Below are 17,139 nucleotides of genomic sequence, written 5' to 3'. Positions count from 1 at the left end.
CAGATCAAAGAGCACAGCCACTGCCAGGCCGCACCCCAGCAAGGAGGCAATTAGAGAAACAAATGCCCTCTTTCCACTAGCAGGTCTCCTGATAGGGCTTCCTGTTAGTCAAACCCAACTGGAGGGCTAAGGGCAAAGGAGCCTCCAGAGCACAGAGCAAGGTGAAGAACAGATTGGGGACAAACAGACCAACTGGCTGTGGTAAACTTTATAATGGCCCCCAAACACGCCCACATCCCAATACCAGAACCTGTGAATAAGTCACCTTACATGGTGAAAGGGGCTTTGCAGACATGATTAAGTTAAGGGCCTAGAGGTGGGGAGATTGCCCTGGATTATCAAAGTGAACCCAATACAGTCACAAGGGCCCTTATCAGAGGGAGACAGGAGGGTTAGAGTCACACAGAGGCGCTATGACAATGGAGGTAGAGAAACACACAGAGAGACTGGAAGCTACATCGCTGGCTTTGATGATGGAGGAAGGGGCCAGGAGACAGGGAATGCAGGGGGCCTCCAGAAACTGGAAAAGGCAAGAAAACAGGTTCTCTCCTGGAGCCTCCAGAGAGAACACAGCCCTGACAACCCATTTTAGGGCTTCTGACTTCCAGAATTCAGGAGAATAAACTTGTATTGTTTTAAACCATTAAGCTTGTTGTAATTTGCTACAGCAACCACAGGAAACTAATACACCTACACAACACCCAGGGGGCTCCCTCTGGCCACCCAGATCCCTCACTACTGTCCCAAATCACTCCCTGGCCTCAGGGCCCATGTCAGTTCCACTCAGGGCTGAGGTCAGAAGGGTGGCTCACACCTGGGCACAAAGGCCTTCATTAACCTGTAATGATTCTCGGGGAAGTCAGCAGGCCAATGGGGCCGCAAAACCCACACCAGCACCTCTGATGCTGCACCTCTAACCGCTCCCAAACAAAGGCACTGGTGTGCTCCGGGCTGCTCCCCAATATCAGTTTCCCATTTTTCTCCTTTTTTTTTTTTTTTTTTTTTTTTTTTTAATACTTCATACCCATGTATGGTCTATTTGATAGAGAGGCAGCATCATGTAGAACAAACAGCCCCAGCCCAGAAGTCTAGAAAGCTGGATGCTAATCTGGGATCTACCCCAGGTTTGAAGTGGAATCTAGAAAGCTACTGCCTTCTCAGAGCCTCGGTTTCCCTGTCTGTACAAGGGTACGGGACTGAGCTGTCTCTGAGGCCCTAGTCTGCTGACAGTCTGATTCCATAGTTCTGAGCACCTGCTTCGTTGTCACCAGCTTGCCTGACCTAGCGACCCTGCAGGAGTCAGGGGTGGTCAGGGCCGGTGGAACCCAAAGCTGTTCTCTGGGAAGATCTGAACCCAAGGACCACAGTCTGCTTATTCTCTGCTGCCCCCTGCTGGCCATTCAAAAACAAAGACCAGCTAGATCACTGAGAAAGGAGCCTTCCCCAGGTGACCCCTGTAAACTCCTGCACCCGCCTTCCTAGACCTGCCAGCCAGGACCTCCCTTGAGGCTAGTTTTCAGGGTGCAGAGGGAAGTCCAGGCAGGGACCAGAGCCTCCCCGCACTTCTGCATCCCACCTCCTCTCCACTAGTAAGATGGGTGTGAGATGCAGAGGTTTCAGAAAAGTGGTTCTGTCATCCCATTCGCTGCCTTCAGATGATAGAAACAACAGGACAAGGGGTCCCAATACACTCTCTCCAGGGTATCGCCCACCACACTCTATTCATATCCTGGCCCTTACCCCTCTTTTTTCATGGGCTTGTGAATGTCCTGGGGCATCAGAAGGGGACATGTCCACCCAGGATGAGGCAGACAGGACCAAGCACGGTCCTGGGATGCATTCAGGCATCAGTCCTGCTGGGAGGTCTTCAGGCCACTGACCACAAATCAGGTGGGACCTTTTCTGCCCAGGAAAAGGGGCAGCTGGTGGAAGTGCTGCATACAGAAAATGGACAGGACAAGGGAGGCTGGGAGGTCTACTGGCCACAGTTCCTGGTGCTCAAATAATGCCCCTTGCCGGACTCTTTATCTGCTTCTGAGCCACACCTGATCTTCTGGCTGTCTAGACCCTATCCAGGCCTCTCTCCAGGGCAGTGCTGCCAGGAGGTGGCAGGCAAAGATCCCCTTGGCTCTCTGCCTCCAGCCTCCCTCCCTGCTCCACCTTCTCCAGCTCAGGGGACTCTCTCTGACCTCAGGACATTCCTGCCTTGCTGCTTCTGCAGGTCATAATGTCCCCTTCCTCTGACCTCTAAAACCTCTCCCTCCATCCTGGTTCCATCACAATGTACCCGGATGGCCCACTGGACAGTGAGCCTGAATCAGCCAAAAATTAACACCCCTTTTCTTCAACGAGGGGAGGGCTTAAACTTCAAACCTGCAGAACCGCAAAACAAGGAAAAAGGAGAAAAAAAAATAAAAATAAAACACTGCCATGCTAAAATAGATGCTGCCACCCCAGATGCCAGGAATATCCTCATTCTGGGGGACCAGGGGTCATGAAATTGGAACGACAGAAAAAGAAACACCATCAAAGCACCGTGGAGGATGCAGGGCTCTGCGGGGAAACATACCCACACGGCTGTAATCATGTAAATGCTGCTTACTAATTTTCAAATTTCTGTGCTATGGACAAAGCACAGAAGACTTCATTTTGGTTACAGAACAGAAAATAGATGTTAACAGCCAGGATGATGGCAAAGCAACAATCCTCAACTTAGATGGTCCAACTTAACAACTTTCGCCCTTTACAGTGATGCAAAAGTAATATACACTCAGCAGACACCGCACTTCGAGTACCCATACAACCACTCTGCTTTTCACTTGCAACACAGTATTCAATAAATTACCAGATGTTCAACACTATATTATAAAATAGGTTTTGTGTGAGATGTTTTGCCCAACTGCCGGCTAATGTCAAGTGTTCTGAGCACGTTTAAGGTAGGCTGGCTGATGTTTGGTAAGCTAGGTGTACTAAGTGCATTTTTGATTTAGGGTATTTTCAACTTACTGGTTTCATACACAGGATCTTTAGGCAGGAGGAGGAGGGTGGGAGGTGGGAGGGAAGGTGCAGGGAAGGGTCTCGGTGCAGCCACCCCCATCCTAACGGAAGAGGGTCACCAGATGGACTAAAGTCAATGAGATCGTAGAGAGTTGTGGGTTAGTGTATAAACTTACAAAAACAGCCAAGAGAAGGCCCAAATATACGGCTATCCAAAATTGGGAGAAGGGGACAGAAGTGTTGAGAAAGTCAAAACATCAAATCCTCATTTTTTGACATGGGGTAAAAATGACACCTGGAGAAAGTGAGATTTAAACACACTGTTTGGAGACAGAGAACTAGCAGAAGAATAAACAACAGGTTCAATGAAAACCACTAGCCTGGGTTAAGGAATGGGAGGGGCAGGGGAAGACACTTCACTTTTACCCATTGGCTCTTCTGTGCCCTTGTTACTGTTTTTAGTCATAGGCATGCATGACTTGGATTTCAAAACTTAATTTTCAATTTTAAAAAGCAACACCAAAATCCTAGTCAACTGTATCAGAAATGCCCAGGCCATCAGCTCACTGCCCGGGTGGGTGCCCGGCTGGTTGCTGGATGCAGAGGGGGGACGCAGTGGCGGGCGCCCTGGGGACAGGGGGGGGACGGGGGGCTGGGGCCGGCCGCCCCCCCTAGCTCAGCATGTTCCTGCAGCGCAGCCTCTCCTCCTCCTGCTTCTCTGCCATGCGGTTCTCCAGCAGCCGCAGCTCCCTGCGTACTGCCTTCTGCATGGACGGCTCCAGCTCCAGCACTTTCTCCAGGTCCGCCTTGGCCTCAGCCTCGTTCCACACCTCCGCGTGCGCCCGGGCGCGCACGTAGTATGCCTTCACCATGCCTGCAGGGAGGACAGGGCTGCATCCACCTGGCAGGGACTGACCCCTTACAAAAGCCTGGCCCCTGCCATGATCCTTAACCTCTCTGTGCCTCCCATGCCTCAGTTTCCAAGACTGTAAAATGGAGATGATGATGATAATAGCAATACCTGCTCCTCTCCCTTGCATGGGCCCTTCCAAGGCTCTGTCACTGATTTTGTATTGGTAACTCTGTGTTCTTTCTCTTTAGAGGCGTCCCAAAGTGTATCACCTTCAGGCCCTACCTCTGAACCTACCCCATCCAGTGAGTATGAGAATTATGTGGATTAAATGAGCTGATAAATGCAGAGGACTTGGTGCCTGGAGCGTGCTAAGTGCTTGATGCTGTTCTGTTAACGTTATTTAAATGCCCTCTTCACAAATATTGTCCTATCCACACACCACTGGGGCTAGTATTGACTTAATATTTTCTCTATACTGATTGCCCCCTTTTTTAAAAGGCCTGTTTATTGCTCTGCAAAAATCACGTTTGGTGAGCTACTCGTATATTTGCCTAAATACACATTAAAATAAGATACCTCCTGCAGTAAAGCACTGCCCTTCCGTGACCCACGATAAGGTTAGGTTTGGTGCCTTGACAGGTGGGAAGAGAGGTCCAGGAAGGTCTTTGCAGGTGACGGTGTGGCCCTGGACCAGACGACCCCTCGGCCCCGGGCACCCCGCCCCACGCACCTGGGTGGTGCCGGAGGATGTCTGTGGTGTGCTCCAGCACCTCGTAGTACTCCTCCCTTTTCAGCAGGCACTGGCAGTAGTTGAGGATCAGGGTGTTGATCATCTTTTCCAGCTTCAGCCACTGCACGTCCCATGCCTTCTCCTGCCCCGTGAGCAAAGTCTGCCATGAGCTCAGGCCACCACCTGACCCCACCCCACCATGGCCAGTCTGGGGCTGCTCCCCACAGTGGCCCCACTTCCCATCTCCTGGCCGACAGCCTCCCACCTTGGTCTGCAGGTTCCTCAGGCAGACGATGGCTTCCTGGTACTTGGAAGAGGCGTCCTCATAGCGACCCAGCTTGAAGAGGCGGTTCCCTTCTCCGTGGAGGATGGGCACGGCCTTCATCTTCTCGGCATTGCTCAGGTTCCAGGTCTCCCTCTCGTACTCGCTGGGTGCCTCAACCTGGACCAAGAGGGGCAGGTCAGTGAGGCAGGGACCAGAAAAAGCGGACCCCAGCACATCTCCCTGCAGTCGGCTCTGCGTTTGCCACACTGAGGTTCAGCCAGAAGAATCACGCTTGCTGGTCAAATACATACAAACAAGGCCCAGGGCCCCGCCCTACATCAGTGCCTTTGTGCAAATTAGGAAGAGGTGCTCCTTCACCGAGATGCTTTACTTCCGATATTTAGAAAGTTGTCATGAATGCTCATTTTGTTAGAACAAGTCAACTTATTGCCATCTGATGGAAAATTGTCATAATAAAAGTACAAATGTACAATGTCTATAATGAGCACCTTAGTGATGCCTTGTGCAGTGCACAAACCACACAACTGTCCAAGCAGACCTGTAAAGGCCCTTAGTTAACACAGTTCTCTTTTTTATTTGTATTTGTCCATGTAGCCCTCAGGCCATAAGCTGGGGCCTGACTGGGCCCTAACCCTTTCCCACACTAGTGGTCCTTTTTTTTTTTTTTTTTTTTTTTTTGGGGCTGGCTGGCACAGGGACCTGAACCCATGACCTTGGTGTTATAAGGTTGCACTCTAACCCAGTGAGCTAACAGTCCAGCCTCCCACCACCCCACAAACATGGATTGTCAATCACTCTGGGGTCTGGGTGACAGGATAGGGACAGTTCTATGTAGCCCCTCCCACTATTCGAGAAGGACGTTTGAACCCACAACCCACAGGGACCAAGGATGAGGTTATAATCCAAAATTTTTGAAAATAAAAATGGAAGTTGGTAACCAAGCACAGTAAAATGCCTCCAAAATGAGAATGAATAACATTGATTAAAGTCGGTTCCAAATGGACTTTTCCCTCGGAAAAAGCAGATGACTTTTTTTTCAAATTCCAATTCTCCTGTGGTGTTGGAACACTTTCCTGTTCTTTAAAGAGAAACAGGGTGATGTCCAGTGGCTGGTGGGGTTGGGCTCCCCGTGGTGCCTGCTGTCCCTGGTCCCTCTCTGATGCTGGATCAGCCCTCCGCTCCCCAGGTCCCACCTTCAGCAGCTCGATCACAAAGATCAGAGGCTGTGGCTCCTTCTGCAGCTCGTCCAGGTCATCATAGCCCAGCGTGTGGTAGGCAAACATGTTGGCCAACCCGCACGTGTGCACATGCCACTCCGTAGGGTCCTTGCCCTCGGCCATCTGCCGCAGGCTCCGGGACAGGATGGGGTAGACCCCCGTGTGCTGTGGGAGAGACGGATGAATGGCGTTTGGGCTACCTGTTCAGAGCTAGGTTAGCCGCAAAGAGCCCCCACTCTGAGCCCCTCACAGCAAGGATCCTGCTACCCCACTGCACCCACTGGGAATAACTGGTGCATTGTGCACCAGGCAAAGCGCTTTACACCTGTTAATTCCTTCAGTCCTTATGACAACCCAACAAGAGAGGCTTTACTATTATCCCCATTTTACAGATGAGGAAACTGGAGCCCAGAGTGGTCAAGCAACTTGCTCAAGGTCACACAGCTAGGAAGTGACAGGCGGGATTCAAACTCAGCTCCAGAGGCCAGCTCTTAGCCTCATGCTGCCTCTTGCTGGTCCTTATGGTCAACTATAACCCTTCTGTCCCCCAAGGAGACTTTGAGCTCCACAAAGCCTGTGACTCACAGGGAGGCCAGCATGGAGCAGTGGAGCGAGTGGGGCTCCAGGGTCCGAGAGGACTGGTTTAGCATCCTGGCGGTGCCGCCGATTAGCCCGGGTCACTGCACTTGTCAGAACCCCAGTTGCCTTATTGCCAGGTATTGGGGCTGTTACGGGAATAAAAGGGACAGTGCAGATATAGGTCTGACTCATTGCAGCCTTGCCCAGTAGTGGGAGCTGGGGTTGCCACCCTCAGGGTGGAGGAGGCCTGGGAAAATCAGCATGTGGCCTTAGTTTCTCAAAATGAAAGGGTCCCTGAGAACCCATCTCCTTGGACCGTGTTCTGAGATGGCCCAGCTCTGGCTCCCACAAACAACTCCAATAAAGACACACTGTTGGAAAAATGAAGGGCAGAAACGGGTCAGATCTGCCTCCAAATCACCAGCATGTGGATGAAGGTCACTCTTCCCCACCCCACAGCCAGGATTAGCCCAGATGCCCTCTGCTTCTTTGTGAGAGAGACGACCAGATGGCAGTTGAGCTTGTTGGGATTAAGGCTGGACTAAGGAAGGGAGAAGCCCCAGGATCAGCTTACCAGAAGCTGGGACAGGGGGCACTCCTGGCCCTGACACAGCAACCCCCAGCTTGGCAGCGACCTGTCTCCCAGAAGGTTGGGTGTGAGCTGGGGACTCCAGGACCAGGCGGCTCTTTGGGCAAACCCTTGGACAAAGGCTTTGTCCTGCTAGACATCTGCCATCATGACACTACCAGGGCCCCTGGTCAGCACAGGTGGGATGTGGGATGCCCCCAGGAACAGGAAGAAAGCCCAGGAAGGAGGATAAAAGTTGGAGATAGAGCAAAACTCCAGGGACTTGCTGCCCCAGCAGAGGCCAGAGAATGAAAACCTCAGCTCTGTGCCAGCACAAGGCCTAGCAGCTGGCTGCAGGTCAGCGGGGTCAGCCACAGTCACACTCGGGTCTCTGTGGAGCCTGACTCCAGTCCTTGGCCTTGCTCAGCCCCCTTGGGACCACTGCCCGTCTCTGGGGTTTCAAGGCCAGAGCCTGGTTCTGCGTGAGGGGCCATCTTTGTACTGGAGGGTGCACACTGGTGTGCTGTTGGGCATATCCAACTGGCAGATTGGCTTTGTTTTATCCTTCACAGTGTGGGCTGTTTTGCTGTTTATTGTTTGTTTGTTTTTAATTAGCTGCCAGCTTGTGAACACTGCGAGAGTTCACATGCTAATGCAGATTTCTGGCTTATCTGGAAAACTCAGAATATCCAGCCACACTGGGCCTTGCCCCTTTCACATGGCAGCCTTTGGATGGGGCAGGTGATCTTCATTTAAACAGGGTCCTGGCCCCTTGTGGAATTTGAGTTTGCAACCCTGGACTCACAAGGCTGGGCACCAGCAAAAGAATCCCACATAGAGACCCGTCTCCTCCCTGGAGGGTCAGGGAAGAATGCGTTTCAGGACAGAAGCTCCCCAAATCCCTGACTGATCCTGCCGCCTCTAGTTTCAGAGAAGGGGGGAGAGGGAGAAAGCCCCCTGCTTCTGCAGAGACCTACAGCTCAAGGTAATCCAGTGAGGACTATCCAGGCAGAGGGCTCTGCAGGGAGTGACAAGCAGCACCCGCTAGGGAAAGCCAGGCCCTCCTAAGTCACTGAGTGCTTGGCCTTTCCAGAACTCAGTTTCCTGAGAGGAGTGATGCTCCACAGAGGAGAAGGGGCTAACTAAGTGTAATGTGCCAAGCCTTTTCACGTTTCCTGGCCAGGATGCTACCCCTCTCCCCACTTCCAGGCCTGATGAACTCCTATTCATCCTTCAAAATCCAGCTCAATGTTATCTTCTTAAATAAATGCCCCCTAAGGCCCTAAGGCAGGTAGTCGCGCCTCTTTTGTGGCCCCGAAGCACTCTGCCCTCACTTAGGTATGTCATGGCACTGGCTGCCCTGCATTATAATCATTTGGATTAAATTCTGCTCCTCTTCCAGAATTCCAGTTCCTTCAGGGCTGGGGACTTTGCCTGTTTCATTCCTAACGCTCAGCACAGGCCGAATCAGGTGCCCAGTGAATGTCTTCTCATTAGACAGACAGGTGGATACATGGATGATAGACAGGGAAGGAAGGAGAGAGAGAGAAGTGGATGGATGCTTAATGACGGAAGACTGGATTATGAATGAACACTGGTTGAAGGGAAGGATAAATGAATTGATGTCCAGGTGGGTGGGTGGATGGATGGATAGAAGGTGGATGTGTAGATGGATAAATGACTCTGGCAGGGGCGGGTGTGTGTGCGCATGCACGCAATTATGGCAGCTGTGGGCTGGGACAAGGAGATGTGGGGGCCATCAGGAAAGCCATCAGTCACTACAGTGTAAAAGGCACCAGCCTTTGAGATGGGCAGCACACTGACCTGACTACTGATGTGGCCAGCAGAGCACAGACCACAGGAAACAAAGAGCCATGCCTGCATCGCGGGAGGAACAATAGCCTGTGGCGCTGAAAACAAGTCAATCAACCAATTAAGGACTTATTGACAGCCTTCTATGCACCTGTCTTTCCTGTGTCAGCAAACATGCGTCCTGGGGGAGGGGGGGCTCTTGCTGCAACCAAGCCTCATCTAACACATGGCTTGCAAGAGAGGTACATATGGGTCCAAAAAGTACAGGACCTCCTCGCTGTAAGCAAAGTCAATAAATAAGTATAATTTTAAACTAACTGAAATCACAAAGAAGTCAATTTTCCAAAGTCCTGACTTGATAAAATAAAACATAGTTTAAGTTAAAAACATCAAGATGAAGAGTAACACATGGACTGGTACAAAGAAAAGATGCCCAACTAGTATTTGCCAAGTGAATGAAAAATAACACCTGTGGGACCACCTACTGGTAAAGGAAGTCACTGCAGCCTGGCTCTATTAGACACCATGAAGAGCCGGCCCTGGATAGGAGGGAGGGGAACAGGTCCCACCCAGATTCTGTCCCTTAACTTGCTCGACCCAGGGCAAATTACCTTCCCTCTCTGAGCCTTAAATTCCCTAGTTAGAAAAATAAGGGAGACAATCTCAAAAATTCTTCTGGCTCAAAATAATAGCTTCCACTTTTCAATTGCCCTGTACTGTGATTTACCCTCATATGCATTGTATCATGTAATCCCCAAAACAAGCCCTTAACTTAGGTTTTTATTTATTTATAGGTGAGGAAATAGAGTGGCAGAAGGGAGAAAGGACTTCTCCAGTTCACACAACTAATAAAAGATAAAACACAGTTCACACTCAGGTCTACCTCTCTCCCAAATTGCTCTTTGAAAAGGTCATTGGCCTCTGATGAAATGATAAGCCTGGGGCCCCACCGTCAATGTGATAGTCAAGGGAAGCTCTGTAATAGGTGGGTCAGGCTGTCAGCACCTGAACCCACAAGTGAGTCTCAACATCACAATAAGAGAGGCAGGCAGGCCACAGGAAGTGTGCAGTACTACCAGGACATAGTTTTGCAAAAAAGAGAAGAACCTGAATCTCATCAAGCTCTTTTGACCAAACTTGCAATTTATCAAAACTATGGTGAAGAGAAGAACATGGTCGCCAATGCCATGGCAAAGCAACCAGTACAATCAGAATGTGGGGCTTCTGAAAAACAATTGACCCAGTTCCTTCAACAAATCCACAACAAGGAAGAAAAAGGGAGTAGAATCTCACAGATAAAAAGAGACTTGAGAAACGTATCAACAAAACACCACGCATGCACTTTGGATCCTGATGTGAGCAAACCAATCTCACTCATTTCAAAAGAATAAATGAGGAGACGACCAGAGAAATCTTAACCCAACTGGGTATTAGATGGCATTAAGGAATTATTGGCATTGAGGAATTAAAATTTAAGATTTCATAATGATATTGTGGTTGTTTTTAAAATAGCCTGGTATTTTAGAGACACGAATTCTAGTATTGGTGGATGGAAGGATACGGGTCTAGAATTTTCTCTAACCATGGGAGATGAGGAAGGCAAGTGGATGGGGGCAGATGAGGCAAGCCTGGCGTGGGGTGCTGTTGGCTGGGAAGTTCATTATACCTTTTGTCGACTTTTGTATATGTTTGAAAGTTTCCATAAGAAATGTTCATTTAAAGGTCAGTTTCACCATTTCTACCTGGGCCACGCTAACTCATGAGTGCCAAAAATAGAAAAAACTTTCACAAAGTGAGTAGGATTGGAGAGGAGGGCAAAAAGTGACCAATGGCGAAAAGTCTCCAGGATCTGATTGCAGGCTCACTGCTATGGGACCTGGCCCGGCCGCTGCATCCCACCAGCCAGCTACAGCACTGACGGTCACGTTAAGGCCTCGCTCTTCTGCTGAGCCCATCTTCATATTCACGATGGCAGGGGATGAGGAGGTGGGATTTGCCTTGCGGAGTTTGTTTTACCCTCAGCTTTCCCGAAACAGGGCAGCCCTGCAAAGCGGATGGGTGGGCCATGTAGAAGGGAATGGGCCCGCATGGCCTACTTACGATGGTGTCGCACCAGAACTCTGCCACCTCACCAACCCGCATGGATGTCAGCAGGATTTCCCAGACCTCGAGCTTGAACATGTTGCCAATGATGATGTGCATGGGCTGGCCCACCTGCTTGCTGTCGTCAATCACCGTCCGCTCCTCGTCGCATTTCATGGTGCGGAAGTGAAAGATCACCTGGTCGAGAGAGTGGACCCTGCTCTAGACACACCTCCTGGGGTCCAGCAGCAGCCACCACCGCTGTCATAGACTCCCAGGGCTGTCCTCAGGGCTCAGCTCACCCAAACCCCCATCAGATGCCCCAGACCCCCAGAGCACTCCTGTCTCTGTCCCCCCATGTCTCTACTCCCCTAGGCATGAGGAATCCACCCCCTCCCAAAGAACTCCACTCCCACTCTCTGAATGTCAAAAGTCCTTCCTTAAATAAGCCCAAGTTCTGCAGCCACAGACACATCCCTCAGTCCAGGGAAGCCCACCAGACATTTGAGGACAAACACCATGACCCCCCAAGGACACTTCCTTCTCAGTCAACATTTGTGCTCCAGAAAATTCCCCAAAGCCCCTCCCCTTAGCCCATACTAAAGTTTAATCTGCAAAATACCAAAAGTGCCCCATGGATGGGGACCAACTCAGAGCTTCGCAGATGCTGGGGGTGGACGATTCCAGGAAGGGCCTGACTGGCTGTTTTTCTGGCAAAGGTGGGGGCTGTTTGCAGTGCCCTGGGGCCCAGCTGGAATGTGGACGGTGCCACAGGGGGCACTTACTCGGGAGCCAGTGATGAAGTTCGGGAGCTCTCCTGTGCCCCCATGCAGGATGGTTTTCTTGACCCCTTCCACGTTCAGGAGCAGAGCTGCGTCCATGGCTCCAGGTGGAGGGAGAGGTCCAGCCCAGGCTGGGATAATCTCACCTGCAGGGAAGACACTTAGGCTAATACAGGTGGAGATTTGCCCGGCCCAGAGGGGAGTGGATAAAGGGAGGAAGGTGGATGAAGGGATGAAGGATGAAGGGAGGGGAGGGAGGGAGGGAGGGTGGTGCCCCGAGCTGGCCCTTAACCACTCCAGCCACTCCAGGGCTTCGGTTTTGTTCCACCCCTGGAAGGAGATCAGCTGAGCTTTCTTAAAGAAGACAGGGGAGAGGGGAGCGAACAACAGAGAGGCCTGGATGTCACCCAAGGGGAAAAGGATGGGAGGCCTGAAGCCCCCTTTGCCCTGCCTCGTCCCCCTCTCCCACCCCCATCCCCCAGGTGCTGACCCTGGTCCCAGACTCTAAGTCCCTTTGGACCCCAGGCCAGGGCCCTGCTGCCTTTGCAGCCCACCACCTTCTCTGTTTGCTCCTCATCCCTCCCCAAGATCTTCCCTCAGGAGGCTGTGAGATGATGGCCCAAGGAAAGAGGGGGTAAACTTCCATCCTGGGAGAGAACTAGACGGAGACCAAGAGGTGGGTCACGTATGGGGAAAATTGAAGAACCCTCCCCAGCCCCGATCCTTCCTCCTGTGCGAGGTCCAGCCCGGGGGGGCATCCCCTCCCCATTGGAGGGCCTTAACCCTGTGCCCAGGAACCCAGGCAGAGCTTATTCGGGGAGTTAGAGACCCCCTTTCTGCTCCAAAAAGAAAAATAAATGTGAAGACTCGGTGTTTGGCGCCACCTTGTGGCCAGCTCAAGTCCTTGCGCCTCCGCCCCCCGCACGCTGAGGGTGTAGTACTCAGCACAAGCCCTTCTCTTGATGCCGGGCTGACTTGTTGCAGAGAGAAGGGACACCAGGTCCTGCCACAGGGACAGAGAAGAACGCTGGACTAGGAGCCCGATAGAGCTGAGTTCAAAGGGCTGATCCCACCTCTTATTTACTGACCTTGTGGCCTTGGGTGTCTCCATCTTCTCTAACCCCATTTTCCCAACTGGAACAGGAAAACCGATCTCTCCTGCCTCCCTCTCCAGGAAGCTGGGAGGCCGGGAGCAGTGAGTGGGACCCCGAAATCCAGCATCCCTGGAAGTCTTGGCTCCCATCAGAACCATTGGCATATAGGATACCAAACCTGGGCCAGCTGGTCAGTCCCAGGGAACCCAGACTGGCCCCTCCAGCAACCCCTTCCTGCCTATTCAGATCCCTGTCTGGAGAGAGGGGGCTAGGGTGGGGCTGTCGACACCCTTTCCCTCCTTTCATCCTTTCTCCAGCTACACAGCAACCTAGATGGGTCTCCACGCATAGGAGGCAAACTGGATACTTAGTAAAACTGTAAAGGAAAATAAAAGTGATTAGCATAACAGTCCAGGGAGGTAGGGAGAGCACACAGCAAGGGCCAAGGGGTTGCTTCAGGGGTCCTGGCACTGTTCACCCTTGACCTGGGTAATGGTTACATGGGTGTTTGCTTTATAAGTATTTATTACACCAGACTTTGTATTTTAGGCAGTTTTCTATTGGTGATGTAATACACAATGGGAGAAAAAGATCTAATTGTGTCTCATCACACTTCTTAAACTCTCCCACTGTTGCTTGCTTCCATTTGTAGACAGGTCAGAAGGCACACACGGATTGCAGAGATACGGAAGAGGCAGAACAGACAGATTTGGCCCGTGGTTGGCTGGGGGAGGTGGGGGGCAGGAAAGGGAGGGGATGTCGAAGCTGGGGGTTTTGGCTTCACTGCGGCTCAGGCCACAGCCTCCAGACTGATCCCCCAGCAACCCCTTGGCCCCCAAACCAGTCTCCTCGTGGACTTTATCAAAATGCAACTCTAATATCCCACTCCCTTCTTAAGACTTCCCACCTCCAGGATAAATTCTGAACTCCTTCCCTGGCCTACAGGCCCTGCCTCTGGCCACCCCTGGCCCCTGACCTCAGCCCTACCCTCTCTATTTTGCCCAGTCAGCCTTTCTCCAGTCTTAGAACTTGGCAGTGCCCCAGACTCCTAATGCTGGGCCCCTAAGTCCTCAGCTAAAACACCACGTGCTCAGGGAAGCCTGTCCTTACCTCCAGCTCAAGTGAGGCCACCCATCCCCCTCACGCCCTTCACTGTCCCCTAGCACTGCACATCCATGCCAATTTGCACAATTGTTAATTGTTTACAATAATGTGCTTAATGTCTGCTTCTTCCATCTGACTGACAGTTCCAGGCGGTCAGGGAAGCTGGTAGAAGGGAGCTTTGCTGTCGGACTGGGAGCCCCCTCAGAGCAGGGCTGGAGCTCCTCCTCCACCCCCACCCCACCCCAACAGAGGCAAGGGTGGAGCTGGATCCCCCCAGAAAAGCCTCCACTTGGAACAAATGACTGGTTTTTCCTCCTTACAAGGAACAGGAGCCCCTGCACCGCCTCTCGATTTGGAGCCTGCTTCCCCTGAGCAGAGCCTCTTCCCAGCCTCCAGCCACCACTCCATGCAAGGCGAAAAGAATGCGAAGTCATTCAGAAGAGAATGTTTCTTCTTCTTTTCTCGTTACCATGGAGACTGTCCTTCATTAACCTGGCCTGCCAGTTAGGAGGCGAGAGGGTGGAAAGCTCCAAGCAGGGGGCCTCTTCTTGCAAGCATGCATGCATGCATTCATTCATTCCAGATACTTAACGAGGCTGTGAAATGGAAGGTTAAGAATTCAGGTTTTGGCGTCAGACACGCAGGATTTAAGTTTTAGCTCTGATGTTCTGCACAGTCTTGGACAAGATACTTCACTGTCCGAATCTCAGTTTTTGTCATCTGTAATAGGAATAAAAGTAGTGCCTACTTCACAGAGTCGCCAGGAGGATTAAGGAAGAATAAAGAAAGTAAATGCACTTAGCAGAGTATCTGACATGTCGGAAGAGCTCAAGAAATACAAGCTATTATTATGGATGCCCATGAGGTGCCAGGCATTGCGACAGGCACTGGAGAGACGATTGTGAAAAGAGACTCCAATTTGAGAGGTTTTGTTTCTCAGTCTTCATGAGTCTTTCAATTTAATTTCATAGGTAGGAACAACAACTCTTTCTTTCCCCTTTGGTAAATGACACGAATTAAATCCCCTAATTACAATAACAAACACCACTGGCGTATAAACGGTTTGGAAACAAGCATTTCTGACTCTTGGTGAACAACCCTAAGGGGGAACCAAGTGGACAGGAAAAACAGGGCAGCGTTTTTCAAACCTCAACCCACACTCCATTAGTGACCACTGTAAAATAAACGTAGTGAGTTGTCACCATCAGTTTTGAAAAACAAAATCGAAAATAAAATCTCAAAGCACATCATACATAGTCAAGTATTTTGTTTTGTGAACTTTGGTTTCAGTTCACATATGTGTGTGTGCTGGGGTTCTTACAGTGAGTACTGGTCTTCTTGAACATCAGATTCCCTGTGCTAAGACCACACAAACATATACTTTGCCTAGTAAACTTGCCTTTAAATAGCATAATTTTTGTGTGGTTGGTTCTTTGATTAATGATTATTGGTCATTTGATTCATTAACATCCATCTCTTCTCACGCACTAGGTGTTAGCTCCGTGAGGGTAAGGAATGCGTCTGTCTTGTTGATCTTCGCGGCCCATTTTTAGCACAGTGCTTCATCTGTCACAGGCACCCAGTTGATATGATGTGGGAAGACATGAGAGAGGAAATGTGGGGGTGGAAAAGGAAGGTCTTGGGAGAACAGGGTGTCTTCAGCTGAGGTGTGTTGGTTTAAACTGCCTGCAGCAGCAGGAGGAGACGGGATGCAGGAGGTTGTCGGCTCTAGTGTCAGGCAAGAGGTCCAGGCTGGAGATGTAGGTGTGAGGGCTGAAGCGGAGCAGTGTGGTGTGGTGGTTAGGCCATGGACCCTGGTCCTAGACTGATGGAGTCTGAATCCTTGGCCCTGCTATATACCAACTGACTGAAACTTCAGCCCAGCCTAACCTCTCTGTACCTCAGTTTCCTCATCAAGCTGCAGGCTGCAGTTAAGATCAAATGAATCAGAAAACAGAAAGTGCTTGGAGCACCAGTACCTGGTGCACAGTGAGTGCCGTATACACATTAATCATCATCGTCGTCCTGGGGGACATCACCGAGGCTGAAGGATTGGGTGAGACCACCAAGAGATGAAGTAGAGGGCTAAAGACAGAGCCGCAGGGAGCTCATCATCCCAGGCTGAGCAAAGAAGGGGGTCCTGGGGGGAGGGGCAGCGAGGAAACCAAGCGGGGAGTGAGGGTGCTGCTCTGGGGTCACGAGGCCCCGTAAAGGAGGGAGATGGGTCGGGGAGAGCATCACAGATGGAAGAGCGGGAGCGTGCAGCTGGAGAGAGGGAAGGATCGGTGGGGCGGGAGGTGGACAGGCAGGTGTGCGCTGGGCTGTCCCCTCCTCCAGAATATTTTCTTAGGGGCAGAGTGTGGATGGCGAGTTGGGGGGACCCAGAGAGGGGCAGAGCCTCGTCTCAGGGAGGGAGGGTCGTGGGGGAAATTTGAAACTACACCTCCATGGGAACCCGGAGCTCCGCACCCCCAGTCCCTGGCTCTTTCTAACAAAACCACCAAGCAGGAAAGAAAGGCCAGACTTCCTGGCAAGATGGGAGGGGTCCCCAAGAGAGAGACCGGGGCTGCTGCCGGCTGAAGGGCCTGGAGCCCGGGGCCCCCGGCCCCTGGGTCTTCTCGGTGCCCGGGAACCCATCGGTCCGAGCAGCCTGAACCCTGCGCAGGCTCGCGGAAGGGGCCCCGGCATGAGAGCCGCACTGGACCCCGCGGCCGGGCGGAGGCGCAGGGCCGGGCGGCGAAGGGCGGCGCCGGCGCGACCCGCAGATACAAAGCGCAGGAATCTCCAGGCGCGGAGGCGGCAGGCCCGGGGTGATGAATGAACACGGCCGGACCAATCCGAGAGCAGGATCGACAGCCGCGAGAGGAGAGAGCCAATGGGAGCCCCGGCGCGGCGGCGGGCCGCACATGGAGCCAATCAGCTGTGAGGGCGCGGCCGGGCGGGGCCGCGCGGAGATTCGAATCGGCCGGCGTCGGCGTCCGCTCGGCGTGCGGGGCTCCGCGGTGAGTCCCGGCGGGGCGCGGTGGGGCTGCCGT

At 52.0% G+C, this 17,139-nt stretch overlaps 1 protein-coding gene across 4 annotated transcripts; it reads right to left on the bottom strand.

Moving 5' to 3' along the window:
- Positions 1-3,661: 3,661 nt before the first annotated feature.
- AIPL1 (aryl hydrocarbon receptor interacting protein-like 1) lies at positions 3,662-12,008 on the bottom strand. 4 transcript variants are annotated; one of them, XM_008581118.1, is made up of 6 exons: positions 11,910-12,008; positions 11,143-11,322; positions 6,060-6,248; positions 4,846-5,022; positions 4,581-4,722; positions 3,662-3,871 (listed from the first exon to the last, which is right to left on the bottom strand). In XM_008581118.1, exons 1-6 carry the CDS (start codon positions 12,003-12,005, stop codon positions 3,669-3,671), a joined length of 987 nt encoding a protein of 328 aa, XP_008579340.1. In that variant the 5' UTR covers positions 12,006-12,008; the 3' UTR covers positions 3,662-3,668. The 4 variants fall into 4 exon arrangements, with proteins under 4 accessions (XP_008579340.1, XP_008579341.1, XP_008579342.1 ...); XM_008581119.1 differs by having other exon boundaries at positions 3,669-3,871; positions 11,143-11,286; positions 11,910-12,005; XM_008581120.1 differs by having other exon boundaries at positions 3,669-3,871; positions 11,143-11,256; positions 11,910-12,005.
- Between the last annotated feature and the right edge of the window lie 5,131 nt (positions 12,009-17,139).

Source organism: Galeopterus variegatus, unplaced genomic scaffold (genome assembly GCF_000696425.1).
Source record: "Galeopterus variegatus unplaced genomic scaffold, G_variegatus-3.0.2 Scaffold2269, whole genome shotgun sequence".
In the NCBI taxonomy this organism is placed as follows: domain Eukaryota; kingdom Metazoa; phylum Chordata; class Mammalia; order Dermoptera; family Cynocephalidae; genus Galeopterus; species Galeopterus variegatus.
This window is presented reverse-complemented; position numbering and strand designations above follow the sequence as displayed.